This window comes from Erythrolamprus reginae, chromosome 1 (genome assembly GCF_031021105.1).
Source record: "Erythrolamprus reginae isolate rEryReg1 chromosome 1, rEryReg1.hap1, whole genome shotgun sequence".
Lineage (NCBI taxonomy): Eukaryota > Metazoa > Chordata > Lepidosauria > Squamata > Dipsadidae > Erythrolamprus > Erythrolamprus reginae.
In genome coordinates, this window is record NC_091950.1 from 413,248,423 (window position 1) to 413,266,670 (window position 18,248).

Below are 18,248 nucleotides of genomic sequence, written 5' to 3' on the forward strand. Positions count from 1 at the left end.
CACTTTGAATTGTGACTGGAAACTGATCGACAACCAATGCAGACTGCGTAGTGTTGGAGTAACATGGGCATATTTAGGGAAGCCCATAATTGCTCTCGCAGCTGCATTCTGCACAATCTGAAGCTTACAATTTTTGTTTTCCTAGAATGCTGGTAAGAGCTGGACTTTTCCTCCCAGGTAGTGGGATAGCAAGAGGTTGCATAGTTCGATATATGTTATTGATTGGGCACTAGGCTTTTCGTGTTTAATAGGTTGTTTTATTGTTGCATTTTTATTACTGCTGTTCCTACCCAGCTGACTTGTAATTCATGTTATATGAATGCAGCCTAAACAGAAATAGTTTAAGCCCCTTCCTATTTGTCTTTTAGGGTGTAATGTGAGAAGTGGCTGCATGGTTTCTCTCCCGTTCCATGTAAAATATAAGAATAGACTAGAAGAAGAATAGAATAGAACAGAATATAGAATAGAATAAGTAGAATAGAATAGCAGAGTTGGAAGGGACCTTGGAGGTCTTCTAGTCCAACCTCCTGCTTAGGCAGGAAACCCTGCACCACTTCAGGCAAATAGTTATCCAACATTTTCTTAAAAACTTGAGTTTACAGTTGTCCATTGCCTGAAAGCAGAAGTTCTCAAGTCTTTATTTATTTTTATTTATTGTTAGAGTTGAAAGGGACCATGCAGGTCATCAAGTCCAACCCCCTGCCTGAACAGGAATCCTAAAGCACCCCAGCCAAATGGCAGTCCAATCTCCTCATGAAAGTGTCCAGAGTTGGGGAGTTCACAACCTCCGCAGGCAGGTTGTTCCAATGGCTGATCGCTCTGACCATCAGGAAGTTCTTCCTTACTTCTAAATTGAATCTCTCCTTGGTCAGCTTCCAGCCGTTGTTCCTCGTTCGGCCCTCTGGTGCTCTGGAGAATAGAGTGACCCGCTCCTCTCTGTGGCAACCCCTCATATACCTGTATACAGCTATCATGTCCCCTCTGGCCCTCCTTTTCTCAAGGCTATCCATGTCTTAAAGTTGCCAAGTTTGGAGATCTCTGCTCTAGCGAAGGCTGTAAGTTTTCCATGAAAAACAAAAATCGGGAAAGCAGGAATTTGACCCCCAAAGTGAATGTCTGAAGCAGGACCAAGTATCTGCTCTACACTTCCTAAAGTTACATCAGAAGTAGAGAGAGAACTTTTAGTAAGACACGCAGGACAAATCTCTTGATTTGTCAAAAAGGGGTTGCTTCAATCATAGAAGTTTGGAGAGCTCTGGGAGTTTTTGGAGAAGGTATAATAATTTTGGCAGTGGTTCGTTCTCCAAGCTTATTTCAATTTAGTTTCTGAATATATTTTTTTACCAAACTAGGTAACACCATCAGCAGGAATTTCTTGTCCTATTCTCCTTAGCTTATTTCTTGTGCGACAGTTGTGTCAGTTGCTGGTGTGACTGTTTGCTCGTTTGGAACTTATTTAAATTCCGAGCAGGTGATTGGTTCTCCTGTTGCTGCTCGGAATTTAAATTTAACTCTGAGTGAAAAACCAATCACACAACCAACTGACCAAACTGTCCCGGAAGACATTTCATAAGCAAAGGAGAATAGGACAAGAAAATCCTGCTCATTCATTCATTCATTCATTCATTCATTCATTCATTCATTCATTCATTCATTTGACTTCTATGCCGTCCAATCCCAGTGGGACTCAGCACAGTTGACAACAACAATATAAACAACAACAACGGTACAAAAAATACAACAATGCAACAATACAACAATATAAAAAATGCAATACAGTATAATACAAAGAAGTCTAATGTTAATTACTAGATAAATAAAATCCTCAATTATAAAACCCTCAAAACAATAATGATGAATGTATAGTGAATTTGTTTGAATGGATATGTGTGTTTGTTAATAGCATTTTTAGCTTTTTTTAAATGTATTAATTACACGGAGAGGGGCGGCATACAAATCTAATAAATAATAATAATAATAATAATAATAATTTATATGCCGCCCCTCTGCAAAGATTCGGGGTGGTTTACAGCAGGGGTCTCCAACCGCCGGTCCGCGGACCGGCACCGGGCCGCTGGGGGTTTTCAGCCGGTCCGCGGCGCCAGGGCCCCCTCGGCCTTTCCACGCTGCCCACCGCCCGCCCGATTTGCCCCCTCTGCTCCTCTGCCACCTCCTGCCTTTCACCGCAGCTCCTCCCGCACCCGGAACGCACGCCCTGCCCGCCTCACATTTGCCGAGAGGACTTTCGCCCCGGGCTCTCAGCAAGGGGGCTGCATGAGAGGCGGGACCGGCGGAAGGTGATATTCAATGTCGGGGGCGCACGGGCGGTCTTGCGCGCGCTCCCTATCTCCCTGCTAGCCCACTCGGAATACTGTATTCAAAATAAGAAAAGCCTTCGCCGGCAAAGGCTTTTCTTATTTTGAATACGTATTCCGAGTGGGCTAGCAGGGAGATAGGGAGCGCGCGCAAGACCGCCCGTGCGCCCCCGACATTGAATATCACCTTCCGCCGGCCCCGCCTCTCATGCAAACCCCCTTGCTGAGAGCCCGGGGCGAAAGTCCTCTCGGCAAATGTGAGGCGGGCAGGGCGTGCGCGCGTCACCGCTGAGAAGAACGGAGAGAGAACGAGAGTGAGTGAAAGCAACAGACAGCAAGATAGAGAGAAAGTGAGAAAGAGAGAGTGAGAGAAAGGGGGGGAGAGAAAGAGATAGCAAGAGAGAGAGAACAAGAGAGAGAAAGAGCGTGAGAAACAAAACAAGAGAGAAAGAGAGAGAGAGAGAAAGCAAAAGAGACAGAAAGAAAACAAGAGAGAGAAAGTGAGAAGAAGAGAGAGAAAGAGGGGGAGAGAGAGAGAAAGAGAGAGGGGGGAGAGAGAGAAAGAGAGGGAGAAAGAGAGGGAAAGGGGGGAGAGATAGCAAGAGAGGGAGAGAGAAAGAGAGAGGGAAAGGGGGAGAGAGGGGGGAGAGAAAGAGGAGATAAAGGAAGAGGAGAGAGAGAAAGGAAGAGAAAGAAAGAAAGAGGGATAGAAAGAGAGAGAGAGTGAGAGATGCTCAGTGAGCCTTTCTTTGAAGTTGCCTTTCTTTCTTTCTTTCTTTCTTTCTTTCTTTCTTTCTTTCTTTCTTGCTCTTTTTCTTTCTCTCTTTTACCTTTCCTTCCTCTATTTCTTTTCTTTCTCCTTCCTACCTTCTTCCCTCCCTCCCTCCCTCCAGTCCTTCCTCTCTTACTCTCCCCTTTCATAAGTTTCCTTGCTTCCTTCCTCTGTTCCTGTCCCTTCCCTCTTTCCTTCTTTCTTCCTTCCTTCCTTCCTTTCCTCCCTTCCTTTCCTCCCTCCATTTCTTGCTTTCCTTTTCCTTCCTCCCTTCTTTCCTCCCTCATTCCCTTCTTTCACTCCTTCCTCTCTTACTCTCCCCTTTCACACCTTTCTTTGCTTCTTTGCACCCTTCTTCTGTTCCTGTACCTTCCCTCTTTCCTTCCTTCCTTCCCACCCTCCGTCCATTCATTCACCCATTCCTCTCTTGATCGCCCTTTTTACGGCGCCGCTGACAGCTAGCTCCCCCCCCCCCCCACCGGGCCATGGAAAACTGGTCTAGTTGAAAGCCGGTCCCTGGTGCAAAAAAGGTTGGGGACCTCTGGTTTACAGCATATAAAAAAGAGTATACTTCGTAGAGGGGTGGCATATAAACCTAATTAATACTACGACGATGACTACTACTACTACTACTACTAATAATAATAATAATAATAATAACAATAATAATAATAATAATAATAATAATAATAATAATAATAATAATAATTGGAGAGCAAACCACTGCCAAAGTCTAAAACCCAAGCTACAAGTATGTTCCGTTATTTCAATGCATAATAATGTCTACTTCGTCTAGTTGAGGTTCCTTTGGGAGTTCCAATACAACACTCTGTTTTAGACTAAGAACAGGGTTTCTTGACAACTTTAAGATGTGTGGACTTCAACTCCCGAATTCCTCAACCATCATGCTAGCTGGGGAATGCTAGGAGTCGAAGTCCATGCATCTTAAAAAGTTGTCAAAATTGAGAAAGAGTGAGCTAGAGACATCAAAAAGGAACCTTTTTAAAAAATGTCTCCTTTTGACACGCAGCATGGTAGATGTACAAAGTGAGTGGATTTGCTTGCCTTTTCCTTCTGCATTAAAACAGGTCCTGGGGCCCGAGTCAGGCCTTCTCCAATGTTCTCCTCTTGAAAAGTGTACCAGTCAAACAAAAAACACGTTGAAGGTTTTCTATATATCCGATTTGCTTGAGTTGGGCAGGGGAAGGACGCCGGGAGGGATAGAGCGATGTACACATTATCCCTGTCTAGTAAATGTTTTGTATCTTTCCCCCAATCCTGACGGTTGATCGCTCATCTTACCTCTCTCATCTTGTGTCTGTCTGTGAAGCATCTCTGCCTTGCTCTAAATCAGCTGTTTTCATCCAACCTTCCTCACCCAGGTACACATTCTCTCTCTCTCTGTGTCTCTTTCTCTCTCTCCCCCTCCATCTGTTCCATTCTACTTGCATGAGCTTTTGGAAAAGGAAAGTAATACAGTGTTCCCTCGATTTTCGCAGGTTCAAACTTCGCAGAAAGTCTATACCACGGTTTTTCAAAAATATTAATTAAAAAATACTTTGCGGGGTTTTTTTCCCTATACCATAGTTTTTCCCACCCGATGACGTCATATGTCATCGCCAAACTTTCGTCTGCCTTTAATAAAAATTTTTTTTAATAAACTTTAATAAATAAACATGGTGAGTAATAATCTGAATGGTTGCTAAGGGAATGGAAAATTGCAATTTAGGGGTTTAAAGTGTTAAGGGAAGGCTTGTGATACTGTTCCTAGCCAAAAATAGTGCATTTACTTCCGCATCTCTACTTCATGGAAATTCAACTTTCGCGGGTGGTCTCGGAACACATCCCCTGCGAAAATCAAGGGAACACTGTATTGGGGAGTGGGTGGATAACATGGCTAATCAAATGATGTCTACCCTCTTGAAGAGCTTGTCACAGAGAAGAGGGCCTTCCATTTATTCTCCATGGCACCCTAGAGTGGGACAAGAAGCCATTAGAGGGAGATTCAACCTGGAAATAAGGAGGAATTTATTTATTCATTTTATTTATTTGATTTTTTTTTTATGCCGCCCTTCTCCTTAAGACTCAGGGTGGCTTACAACATGTTAGCAACAGGACTTTTTAAGAGAGCCAGCCTATTGCCCCCACAATCCGGGTCCTCATTTTACCCACCTCGGAAGGATGGAAGGCTGAGTCAACCTTGAGCCGGTGATGAGATCTGAACCGCTGACCTGCAGATCTAGTAGTCAGCTTTAGTGGCAGGCAGTACTGCACTCTACCCACTGTGCCACCTCGGCTCATTCCCTGTCAGTGAGAATGGCTTGTCTCCTTGAAGTTGTTTCCTGGAGAGCTCCATTGCTTTAAAAAAAAAAGATAGGACAAACATTTGTATGGGACGATATAAGGACTCCTATCTTGGGCGAGGGATTGGTATAGAAGACCTCCAAGGTCCCTTCTGGCCCTATGATTCTATGATTCCCTTGACAAAGGAATGTTTGAAGAGACAGGACATGTTCAGGAACAGCAGAGGGGATTGGGCCTTGAGTGGATGTCCTATTCCAGTGATGGCAATTTTTCCTCAGGTGCAGAAAGAACGTGGGCGCGAGCTATCGCACATGTCCGAGTTCCCACACCCATAATTCAATGCCTGGGGAAAGCAAAAACAATCCCCCCCCCGAGGCCCTCTGGAGGCTGGAAACGGCCTGTTTCCCAACTTCTGGTGGGCCCAGTAGGTTCATGTTTTGCCCACCCAAGGCTCCAAAGGCTTCTCTGGAGCTGGGGGAGGGTAAAATCTTCCTCTCCCATCCAACCGGACGTTCTCTGGAAGCCAAAAACACCCTCCCAGAGCCTCAGTGTGAGGCAAAAATCAGCTGGCCAGCACATACATGCACATTGGAGCTGAGCTAGGGCAACGGCTTGCATGCCAGCAGATATGGTCTGCATGCCACCTGTGGCAGCCATGCCATAGGTTCACCATCACTGTACCCATTCCATCTCCAAAGGAGATCAGTTTGTTTGTTTGTTTGTTTGTTTGTTTGTTCATTCATTCATTCGATTTTTATGCCACCCTTCTCCTTAGACTCAAGGGGGCTTACAACTTGTTAGCAATAGCACTTTTTAACACAGCCAGCATATTGCCCCCACAATCCAGGTCCTCATTTTACCCACCTCGGAAGGGTGGAAGGCTGAGTCAACCTTGAGCCGGTGATGAGATTTCAACTGCTGACCTACAGATCTACAGTCAGCTTCAGTGGCCTGCAGTACAGCACTCTACCTGCTGCGCCACCCCAGCTCTGTTAACTTCTAGTTCTATTCCCTTTCAAAGCCTCCGGGGCATTTCCCCAAATTTCTTCAAAAGTTGCCAATTATGATAGAATGTAGTGGATTGAATTCCCAGGAGGGAGGGGGCATGAATGCCAGAGGAATAAGAGGCCGGTCAGTCCTGACATGTTGTGTGAGAGAAGGAGGGTGAAGACAGGCCCTCCCTAATAATTCTCAAGAGTATATGGCAGTGCTTCAGGTTGGCAAGATTTGATGTAAGACTCCAAAACCAAGAAAGACATGTGGTGAGTTCTTTAATGTTCCGCATGAGCCGGGGTGGCACAGCAGGTAGAGTCCTGTACTGCAGGCCACTGAAGCTGACTTATAGATCTGAAGGTCAGCAGTTCAAATCTCATCACCGGCTCAAGGTTGACTCAGCCTTCCATCCTTCCGAGGTGGGTAAAACGAGGGCCCGGATTGTGGGGGCAATAGCCTTGCTCTGTTAAAAAAGTGTTATTGCTAACATGTTGTAAGCCGCCCTGAGTCTAAGGAGAAGGGCGGCATAAAAATCGAATGAATAAATAAATAAATAAAATCTATCCATAGAAACTTGCCAGGCTAAGCACTCTACTACCCTGTTTCCCCAAAAATAAGACGTACCCCGAAAGTAAGGCATGTCAGAGGTTTTGCAGAATTTGCTAATATAAGGCACCCCCCGAAAATAAGGCATAGTCAAGTTTACATACGGTACAGTGGGAAAACATACAGTACCATTCAAAGCTGTTCATAAATAAATTTGCTAAATGTGGCGTAATAATGTGGCATCCCCTGCTGGCCCCTTCCATCGCTTTGTACCATCCAGTACAGCAGACATAGTCTGCTGCGGTCTCACCGCCACTACAGTCTCCACTACAGTGCGTAGACTGTAGTTCCTCTGGTGGCCGGAAGCTGCAATAGCGGGAGTATACTGTTGTACCATATAAGTGCCGTCGTTTGTGTGTGTGGGTGCCATACTGACAGGTACCGTACCGTAATCAGTGTACCGTACGGTACACTTTCTTTGGGGGTGTCAGCTTTTCTGCCTGTGAATTTGTCTTATTTGAGAAATATAAGGCACCCCCCAAAATAAGACGTAGCACAACTTTTGGAGCAAAAATTAATATAAGACAGTGTCTTAATTTCAGGGAAACACGTTATCTACATCTACTCATAATTATCTTGGGAACTATTGCAGAGGAGCTGCCTTCGCCCTCTTTCTCTCACATTAAACATCTGCACTGACCTGCATCTTATTCCTGTCGAAAGCATCCCATCCATACAATCCAAACCAAATGGGGTAGAATGAATAAATTATTAAATACACAGGGAGAGAACACAAATGCAGGTGATTTTAATGTTACTTAAGTTTACATCAAATTTAGTTTCTGCCCTGGCTTGTTCGCTTTTGGGAGGGTTTCCCTGGAGTGCCACGTGCCACCTTCACCCTGAAAATGTTGGTGCGCCTCTGAGTTATAAATTCTGAGGTCCTTCTGGACTGGTGTCTTGAATTTTAGCAAATTTATTTATTTATTTATTCATTCATTTGTCCAATACACAAGTATATAGGAAGAAAATAGACATGTGATAATATACAGTAAGACCTCACCTATCGCTGGTGTTACGTTCCAGACCCGGCCTCGATAGGTGAAATCCGCGATGGGGAATTTATTGACTGATAGTACTTATTTATGTATTTATATTGTAATTGTTTGGTATATTTTCATTGTTTTAAGTGTTTATAAACCCTTCCCACACAGTATTTATTTTAGATACAGTATTTAAATACAGTATTTACAATTTTAGATATATTTTTTTTGAAAAACCTGCCGATCGAGTTCCGCGGGCTGTTTAAATCTGCCGATCGACTTCCTCAGAAACCCGCGAACCAGCGAAGATCCGTGAATGATTTTTCTCATTAATATCTCTTGAAAACCCGCGATGAAGTGAAGCCGCAGTAGGTGAAGCGCGATATAGCGAGGGACTACTGTAAAAGGGTGAAAGTGGGCTTAGAGGAGAGGATATATGACAGGAAGAGAATATATAAGATGGGTGAAAGAAAGGAAAGACAATTGGACAGGGGACGAAAGGCACACCAGTGCACTTATGTACACCCCTTACTGGCCTCTTAGGAACCTGAAGAGGTCAATCGTGGAGAGTCTAAGGGAGAAGTGTTGGGGGTTAGGGGTTGACACAATTGAGTCCGGTAATGAGTTCCACGCTTTGATAACTCGATTCTTGAAATCATATTTTTTACAGTCAAGTTTGGCGCGGTTCGTATTGAGTTTGAATTTGTTGCGTGCTCTTGTATTGTTGCGGTTGAAGCTGAAGTAGTCATTGACTGGTAGGACATTGTAGCATATGATCTTGTGGGCAATACTCAAATCGTGTTTTAGACGCCGTAGTTCTAGGCTTTCTAGGCCTAGGATTGTAAGTCTATTTTCGTAGGATATTCTGTTTCGAGTGGAGGAGTGAAGGGCTCTTCTGGTGAAATATCTTTGGACATTTTCAAGGGTGTTGATGTCTGAGATGTGGTGTGGGTTCCAGACAGATGAGCAGTAGTCTAGGGTGGGTCTGGCAAAAGTTTTGTAGGCTCTTGTGAGTAGAGTGAGATTGCCTGAGCAGAAGCTGCGTAGGATCAGGTTAACAACTCTAGAGGCTTTTTTGGCGATATTGTTGCAGTGGGCTTTAGCACTTAGGTCATTCGATATTAGTATTCCAAGGTCTTTTACAGAATGTGAGTTAGCCATGAGAGGTTGTTTATTCAGTTCGTATGTGTGGTTAGGATTCTTTTTGCCAATGTCATTGTTACAGGAAGAGGAGAGGCTTAGAAAAAAATGAAACCCCATCCCATTGAGATCTTAGGATGGGGTTTGAAAAAGACAAGGATCCAAGCTGAGTCTTGCAAACTGTTTCCCAGAAGGCCCCAACTCAAGGAAACCATTTCTGGTCATTGTTCTGCAGAGACTAGTATTGAGAGGCAGAACAATAGCAATAACACTCAGACTTATATACCGTCCCATGATGCTTCACAGCACTCTCTTAAATGGTTTATAGCATTAGCATCTTGCCCTCAACAATCTGGGTCCTGGTGTTACTGATCTCAGAAGGCAGAAAGCTGAGTCAGCCTTGAGCCCTGTCAGGATCAAACTCCAGGCTGTGGGCAGAGTCAGCCTGCAATACTGCATTCTAATCACTGCATCACCAGGACTCCTGAACAGAAGTTCCTTTTGGCTCTTTGGGTTACCAATTTTAATACGGTAGATGTATTCTTCTCTGTTTTTCTTTGCTAGCATTGCTTGCCTTATTCTGTGGTCTTCCTCCCCAAAATCTTGATGTTTAAGAGGGTGAGGTTGGCTGGTTCTCCTGTGCGCTGCTAAGGAGAGTCCAAGCATGGGATTAACTTCCTCGGTTGCCAAGGAGACTGAGTGAATAAAAGATGCCCTACTCCACCTACTATGATGAGTCAGTTTCCAAACTCAGTCTGTGCGAGACGTGTTTATCTTAGCTCAGTACCTTACGACAATGACTGAAGTTTTTAAAAATGAGATTTCTGCTTGTATTCTTCTTGATTCCAGATCACCTCCACGTGCCACAAATATGTCTTACATACTTGCAACTGTTCAAATCATTGCAATCTCTCAGGAGAACAGTAGTGGAGAGGAAGCTGTTCATCTATTCTGAGAGCTTTTCACAGAGCCTCAATTTAATAAGAATTGCTTTGTTTCTTAAACCCAATATTTCCCCCCTTTCTTTGAGATTTTCAGATTATCCTCAGTAAAAGCCTTGCCTCTGGGCAGACTTATTTACATGCAGAAAAATGGCAACTTAACACAATTTCTGCCAAGAATAGAGTGGGTATATATTTCTTTTCCTGCTGCAGGACATATTAATCCAAGTGATGCCTGGGGAATCTGGCCAAAGTGTTATAAGAACTGTTCGTCCTTGCACGGTTCTGCAAGGACTCTGTGCTGCATTTTGATTTAATCTCCCTTTTGTTCCTGTACTTGTCCATATTCGGGGCAGGACATTAATTTGGGGTTGATGTTACAGAGTCAGCAGTCAGCCTTGCTTTCATTTCTAGAAAAGACTGAACCGGCTCTGTTAATTCTGTTTGGAGTCCTTTGTGCATGTTAATCGTTCTACCTTGGGGACTGAAGCCAGGCACAGTGGAAGTGTAGTGAATTCTGGAGCTCTGCCATTGTTGAGTCACAGCTCCATCCCCAGTCCCTGTCTTTCTAAGAAGGTTGGGTTAATAGGAAAAGTTAGCATGAACCGCATTGCTTCAGCGGTGGTGTAAGTCCATCTGAGAAGGTTTAGCCGTGGCGGAAGTCCACCTGAGAAGGTTTAGCAGTAGTAGAAATCCACCTGAGAAGCTTTAGCCATGGTAGAAGTCCATCTGAGAAGCTTTAGCAGTGGTGGAAGTTCCATTTGAGAAGCTTTAGCCATGATGGATGACCATCTGAGAAGCTTGAGCCGCTGTGGAAGTCCACCTGAGATACATGAGCAGTGGTGGAAGTCCATCTGAGAAGCTTTAGCCGTGATGGATGTCCATCTGAGAAGCTTGAGCCATTGTGGAAGTCCACCTGAGATGCTTTAGCAGTGGTGAAAGTCCAGCTGAGAACTTGAGCCATGATGGATGTCCATCTGAGAAGCTTGGGCCGTGATGGATGTCCATCTGAGAAGTTTGAGCTGTGATGGATGTCCATCTGAGAAGCTTGAGCCATTGTGGAAGTCCACCTGAGATGCTTTAGCAGTGGTGGATGTCCTTCTAAGAAGCTTTAGCCATGATGGATTTCCATCTGAGAAGCTTGAGCCATTGTGGAAGTCCACCTGAGATGCATCAGCAGTGGTGGAAGTCCATCTGAGAAGTTACTGTTTGAATCAGTCTGGAACCTGTCTCTGCTGGAGTTTTTGATACTCTCAGAGCTTGATTGTTTGTAGACATTTCATTACCCTTCTAGGTAGCATCTTCAGTGCGATATTGGGGAGTGAAACATCCACAAACATAAGTCCAAAAGACCAAATGTAAGTCTCACCTGTAATCAATATACATCTCCCCCACCCTGCATTTCTCAAACCACCTTCAAGAACCGGCTTTCCAAACTGATAACTCAATCCCCAATTTCGAAAATGATTATAGCAGATAATTTCAACTCTAGGATGAGACAGTGATAAGTTTCTTCTCAAGCATTGGCAAGCCTCCTTCTTCCTCCTTGCTAAACCACCCATCTTCGTTAAGATAATATATAGGTAGTCCTTGACTTACAACCATTCATTTAATAACCAGTCAGTTACAACAGCACTGAAACATAGAAGACTGACGGCAGAAAAAGACCTCATGGTCCATCTAGTCTGCCCTTATACTATTTCCTGTATTTTATCTTACAATGGATATATGTTTATCCCAGACATGTTTAAATTCAGTTACTGTGGATTTACCAACCATGTCTGCTGGAAGTTTGTTCCAAGGATCTACTACTCTTTCAGTGAAATAATATTTTCTCACATTGCTTTTGATCTTTCCCCCAACTAACTTCAGATTGTGTCCCCTTCTTCTTGTGTTCACTTTCCTATTAAAAACATTTCCCTCCTGGACCTTATTTAACCCTTTAACATATTTAAATGTTTCGATCATGTCCCCACTTTTCCTTCTGTCCTCCAGACTATACAGATTGAGTTCATTAAGCCTTTCCTGATACGTTTTATGCTTAAGACCTTCCACCATTCTTGTAGCCCGTCTTTGGACCTGTTCAATTTTGTCAATATCTTTTTGTAGGTGAGGTCTCCAGAACTGAACACAGTATTCCAAATGTGGTCTCACCAGCGCTCTATATAGCGGGATCACAATCTCCCTCTTCCTGCTTGTTATACCTCTAGCTATGCAGCCAAGCATCCTACTTGCTTTTCCTACCGCCCGACCACACTGCTCACCCATTTTGAGACTGTCAGAAATCACTACCCCTAAATCCTTCTCTTCTGAAGTTTTTGCTAACACAGAACTGCCAATGCAATACTCAGATTGAGGATTCCTTTTCCCCAAGTGCATTATTTTACATTTGGAAACATTAAACTGCAGTTTCCATTGCTTTGACCATTTATCTTTATTTATGAAACAAGGTGAACGATGACTCATTTTACACACAGCAGCATCACGCAATCAAAATTCAGACCCTTGTCAATTGGTTCAGATTTATGATGGTTGCAGTGTCCTGGTGTGATGTGATCAGCGTTTGCAACCTTCTGATAAGCCGAGTCAATGAGGAAGCAGATTCACTTAACAACCGTAGCTAGAAAGATTGTAAAATGGGGCAAAACTCACTTAACGACTGTCTTGCATAGCAACAGAAATGTTGGGCTCAATCGTGGTTCTAAGTCAAGGACTTAGTTATTATTAGTCCTGGAGATTGAAGATAGTTCCACCTGACTGTGATATTCGGGTTATAGACAAATACTATCTACGAGACCGCCTTCTGCCGCACGAATCCCAGCGACCGGTTAGGTCCCACAGAGTTGGTCTCCTCCGGGTCCCGTAAACAATGTCGGTTGGCGGGACCCAGAGGAAGAGCCTTCTCTGTGGCGGCTCCGACCCTCTGGAATCAGCTCCCCCCAGAGATTAGGATTGCCCCCACCCTCCTCGCCTTTCGTAAACTCCTTAAAACCCACCTCTGTTGTCAAGCGTGGGGGAACTGAAACACCTCCCCCTGCCTATGTAGTTTTCTGTGTATGATATGACTGTATGTATGTTTTTTATATATTGGAGTTCCTTGTTTTTAGACTTTTTAAAATGTATTATTGTTATTTTAGAGTTTAACTATTAGATTTGTCATTATATATTGTTTTTATCGTTGCTGTGAGTTGCCCCGAGTCTACGGAGAGGGGCGGCATACAAATCTAATAAATAATAATAATAATAACAACAACAACAACAACAACAACAACTAAACGGCTCTTCCTCCAGGAAATTATGAATTATACTAGGGACATTCTCCTATCTGCTCCAAATCTTTTTAAATTGACTATATTTGGATGGTCCCCAGTTTTAAAGTGACAGGAGAAAAAAGGAAATAACTCTCTTCTCCCCCCTCCCCATATCTGTCTTAATACCTTAGTTGACCTTTTAAAGAATTCTGCTCCCAAAAGCTGTCAATATATTATTCTTTCTTCGTTCTTTAGAGACTACTTAAGTCCTTTGAACAGTTTCTATAATTTCCTCCCCTGAATGTTAGCTTACATCTTCTGATAGGAGTATTTGTATTTCTCTTTCCATCCTACTTCTTTTTCTCATTTTCTGACCCATTTCTCTCTTTCCTTCCAAACTTTTTCTTATCCCCACACATTAATTTGGTTTAAAACCGGGGAGGGGGGTGTCCCACCTTGGCAATTTTGGCTGGTTGGGGAATTCTGGGAGTACCGCAAAGTCTACAAATCTTAAAAGTTCCAAAGTGGGATTTAAAATCCCAATAATGCTCTCTCTTCAGAAAGAGATGCAAATTACATATCCTTTGGGAAAGATTCAGTTCACACCCTTAATTTAGCCGCCCCGAGTCTTCGGAGAGGGGCGGCATACAAATCCAAATAATAAAATTTATACTGAAAAAATGGCAGGGGGACAGAGAAGTGAGAGTTATAGGCAGGCTGCCCGGGGTTCAAATCCCAGGAGGGTATGACTACCTGATGAGAGCTAAATAGCTTAGAAACATAGAAGATTGATGGCAGAAAAAGACCTCATGGTCCATCTAGCTTGAAATAGATTTATACTAGTCTCCATTTTCATTATCAGCAACAATGTTACACACATATACACACACACACATATAACATATTTTTGCTGATAATGAAAAGGAAGGGAGACTACAATAGATCTATTTCGGGCTTATTTGCCCTCATCAGGTAGCCATAACCTTACTGGCATTTGAACCTGGGGCTCTGCCTTGTAAGGCAGTAGCCTTAGCCTCTAGGCTACAGGCTCGCCTCCTGTATCAGCTTGTACCAGGGAAGGGTTATGTGTGGGTTTTTTCTCGAGTCACCTGGTATATTGAAGGAGCATCACAGCTTCCTTTTTGCCTCTCGGACCCACTAGGGGCCATGTATCCAAGGCAGATAAGCTTTTTATAGCCAACAACTATAATTTATAAATCTAACATATTATATGTTACACTATAATCTATAGGTGTGTGTGCATGTGCATGTGTGACATGTTTTTGCTGAATTTGAAAATTAAGGGAGACTAGACTAGATCTATTTTGGTCTTGTTCTGGCCTCATCAGCTAGCCATACCCTCTCTGGGATTTGAACTTGCAGCCTTTGCCTTGTAAGGCAGAGAATTAACCTCTAGGCTACAGTATCTAATCCCCTCAGCTTTGAAACAGGGAGGGGTTATATGTTTTTTCTGTCGAATCACCTTGGTGTATTAAAGGAGCATCACAGCTTCCTTTTTGCCTCTCAGCTCAACTCCAAGGCAGTTAATTTATTCATAGCCGACTAACTATATACTGTACATATCACATGTTTTTGCTGAACTTGAAAAATTAAGGGAGACTAGGATAGATCTATTTCAGCCTTGTTCTGGCCTCATCAGCTAGCCATACCCTCACTGGGATTTGAACTTGCAGCCTTTGCCTTTATATATGAATTTAAAAGTTATTTTAGTCAGTTTCCCTGGAATTAGATGGTACCTGTATCCTGAGCTACCTTTGTTTTGTAACCAGTGGGATGGTGACGTTGGATTCCAAGAATGAGGAGAGTGCTTAGGTTTCTGCTGCCTTCCAATTCAGTTCAGCTCCATATGCATTTCTATGCACTTCCTTCCTTCCTTCCCCTTCCTTCCTTCCTTCTTCCTTCCTTCCCCTTCCTTCCTTCTTCCTTCCTTCCTTCCTTCCCCTTCCTTTCTTCCTTCCTTCCTTCCTTCCCCTTCCTTTCTTCCTTCCTTCCTCCTTCCTTCCTTCCCCTTCCTTCCTTCCTTCTTCCTTCCTTCCTTCCCCTTCCTTCCTTCTTCCTTCCTTCCTTCTTCCTTCCTTCCTTCCCCTTACTTCCTTCCTTCTTCCTTCCTTCCCCTTCCTTCCTTCCTTCCTTCTTCCTTCCTTCCTTCCTTCCCCTTCCTTCCTTCCTTCCTTCCTTCCCCTTCCTTCCTTCCTTCTTCCTTCCTTCCTTCCTTCCCCTCCCTCCCTCCCTTCCCCTTCCTTCCTTCCTTCCTTCCCCTTGATGCAGCCACTGACCTTATTTTACCATTTGTATAATCAACCGCCAAAGGTTTTACTGCTAATCTGCCCACGGCTGCCTCTTTCTTTCTTGACGCATTTGTGTTTTTTTTCAAGGCATCGACAAGGAGAATGTGGAACTTTCCCCAACGGCCGCACACTCCAACAGCGGAAGGACTCGCCACGGGTCAGCTAGCCAAGTGCAGAAGCAACGGAGCACCGGCAGTTTCAAGCGCCACAATGTTAAGAAGATGATGTGAAGCTTTTTTTCTTCTTCTTTTTTTTTAAACCAAACCAAACCCTGACTTCTTCCCTCTGGCCCACATCCCCAAAACAATCACGCCGCACTTATATTTGACCCTCCCACCTCCTCACGCCTTTCCGACATGGTGCCAGGCAATTAACTTTTAAAACAGTTCCTGTACATTTCTTTTGGATTTTCACTTCGATTTCATACAGCTGCCTTTCTTTTCTTTTCTTTTTTAAAGACTTGCTCCTCCTCCGATCATTTTCCAACCAGTGGTTTCAAAGCTGACGAGTGGGACTACGTGAGGAACTTTGGGGGGTGTTGGGGGGGGAGAATTATAGGCAGAAGTGATGATCATTGTATCCGAAGACGCAGAAATCATGGTCATCTTACTTCGGATAGCTTCAATTTTATTTTTATTTTTTTGTAAGTTGAGGGATTATTTTGATTGGGGGGGGGGTTGTTTCTTTTTTACAGCTTATTTTGTGTCTACTTTTCCCCCCCCCAAGTGTTAATATTCAATCTTGTTTGCACAGTAGTGAGATTTTTTTTAAAAGCCAATAAACTTGCATAGTGTAGTGTCCTCTTTAGCTGTGGACTTCCTTTTACTGGTCCTCTGAGCCCAGTTCTGAATGTTGTAAAGGGAACACAGTTTTGGATTGTCGAGATATTCCTTTATTTAATCGTCCCCAACCAGTGTTTTCCTAATTGGAGCAAAAATCAGGGTGGGTGGACTTCAACACCCAGAATTCTCTTCAGTGGCCACGCTAGCTGTGGAATTCTGGGAGTTGAAGTCCACTCCCACAGAAATTGCTGCCATGGTTGAGAAATACTGATCTAGATATTTGAGGAGGTGTATCCCTTGATGCTTCCAAAAATAGCACTTTGTGCAAGATCGAACAAACTCTTTGAGTTTTGTTAAACTTTCCACCACTTTTTTTTTTAGATTCCCTAGACAAACACACATATACATCCCTTTGGCTGACCTAAATTATAGTAAGTGCTTTTATAGAACATTTTTTGATTGCTATGCTTCGTACACTTCACAGTAAAGTAGAAGTAATAAACAGAGAAAAATCACTGACCCATAAACACCCCCTGAATTTTTATGGCCAAAAGGAGATGGAATATCCTGGATTTGTTATTTTCTCTGACATGGGGCCACCTTTGAAAAGTGCTCGGAAACTTCAGATCGTGTAGAATGCAGCTGCGAGAGCTATCATGGGCTTTCCTAAATACGCCCATGTCACACCAACACTCAGCAGTCTGCATTGGTTGCCGATCAGTTTCCGGTCACAATTCAAAGTGTTGGTTATGACCTATAAAGCCCTTCATGGCACCGGACCAGAATATCTCCGGGACCGCCTTCTGCCGCATGAATCCCAGCGACCAGTTAGGTCCCACAGAGTTGGCCTTCTCCGGGTCCCGTCAACTAAACAATGTCATTTGGCGAGACCCAGGGGAAGAGCCTTCTCTGTGGCGGCCCCGACCCTTTGGAACCAACTCCCCCCAGATATCAGAGTTGCCCCCACCCTCCTAGCCTTTCATAAGCTCCTTAAAACCCACCTCTGTCGTCAGGCATGGGGGAATTGAGACTTTCCCTCCCCCTAGGCTTATAAAATTTATGCATGGTATGTCAGTATGTATGATTGGTTTCTAAATCGGGGTTTTAAATTAACTTAAATATTAGATTTATTTACATTGTATTATTATTGCTGTTAGCCGCCCCGAGTCTGCGGAGAGGGGTGGCATACAAATCTGATGAATAAATAAATTTTGCCACTTGCTTTCCATCAAGGTTTGAGAAGCCTCAGCCGACAAAAACAAGAAGGCCGGCTAGCCATACCATGCCAACTATGTCCGAAAAGGCTCCGTCTGTCTGAATTTGGAAAGCCATAACCTCTTGATTTTAAACGGGGAGGAAAAAACAGAAATGAATTAACGGTTGAAAGTTATACTCCCACACCTCCACAAATAGCCAAACTTATACCCCTAAGACCCCTGTAATGAACTTTCAGTGCGATTTTCAGTAAGTGAAATTCCACAGCTAAACCTTTCAGAGATGGTACAATGAAGGTCCAGATTTATTACTGTCGGGTAGCATGTTATATTAGCAAATCATTCGAAACGTAGTTTGTGTTTTTGTATATATAAAAATAATTGCTTTTATTGTACCAGTATGGAGAAGAACTTGTTTTAATCTTGTTATGTCCGGGAAGGTGGGCTGTGAATGCAGTGTCAGATGCTAATGTCTGCCAAACCAAGAAAAGTCACAAATAAGGTGATTGGTCCACTGGATCTCCAGCCGAATTAATTGACGCACAAGTGGAAAAGATGGAAGGGGAAGTTCCTTCAGGTTTTAAGTGAAGATTTCTGTGCTCCGAGGAGGCCCAGCGTTGTCCCAAGACTCAGTTCTT

At 43.6% G+C, this 18,248-nt stretch overlaps 1 protein-coding gene across 3 annotated transcripts in view; it reads left to right on the forward strand.

The window, feature by feature from the left end:
- The window catches only part of NF1 (neurofibromin 1), a 416,066-nt gene extending 398,061 nt beyond the window's left edge, over positions 1 to 18,005 (forward strand). For all 3 annotated transcript variants that reach the window (XM_070735304.1, XM_070735306.1, XM_070735305.1), the window contains one exon: positions 15,702 to 18,005. In XM_070735304.1, coding sequence (XP_070591405.1) covers positions 15,702 to 15,844 — 143 coding nt within the window. In that variant the 3' untranslated portion in view covers positions 15,845 to 18,005. The remainder of the gene's footprint in view (positions 1 to 15,701) is intronic.
- Positions 18,006 to 18,248: the final 243 nt, after the last annotated feature.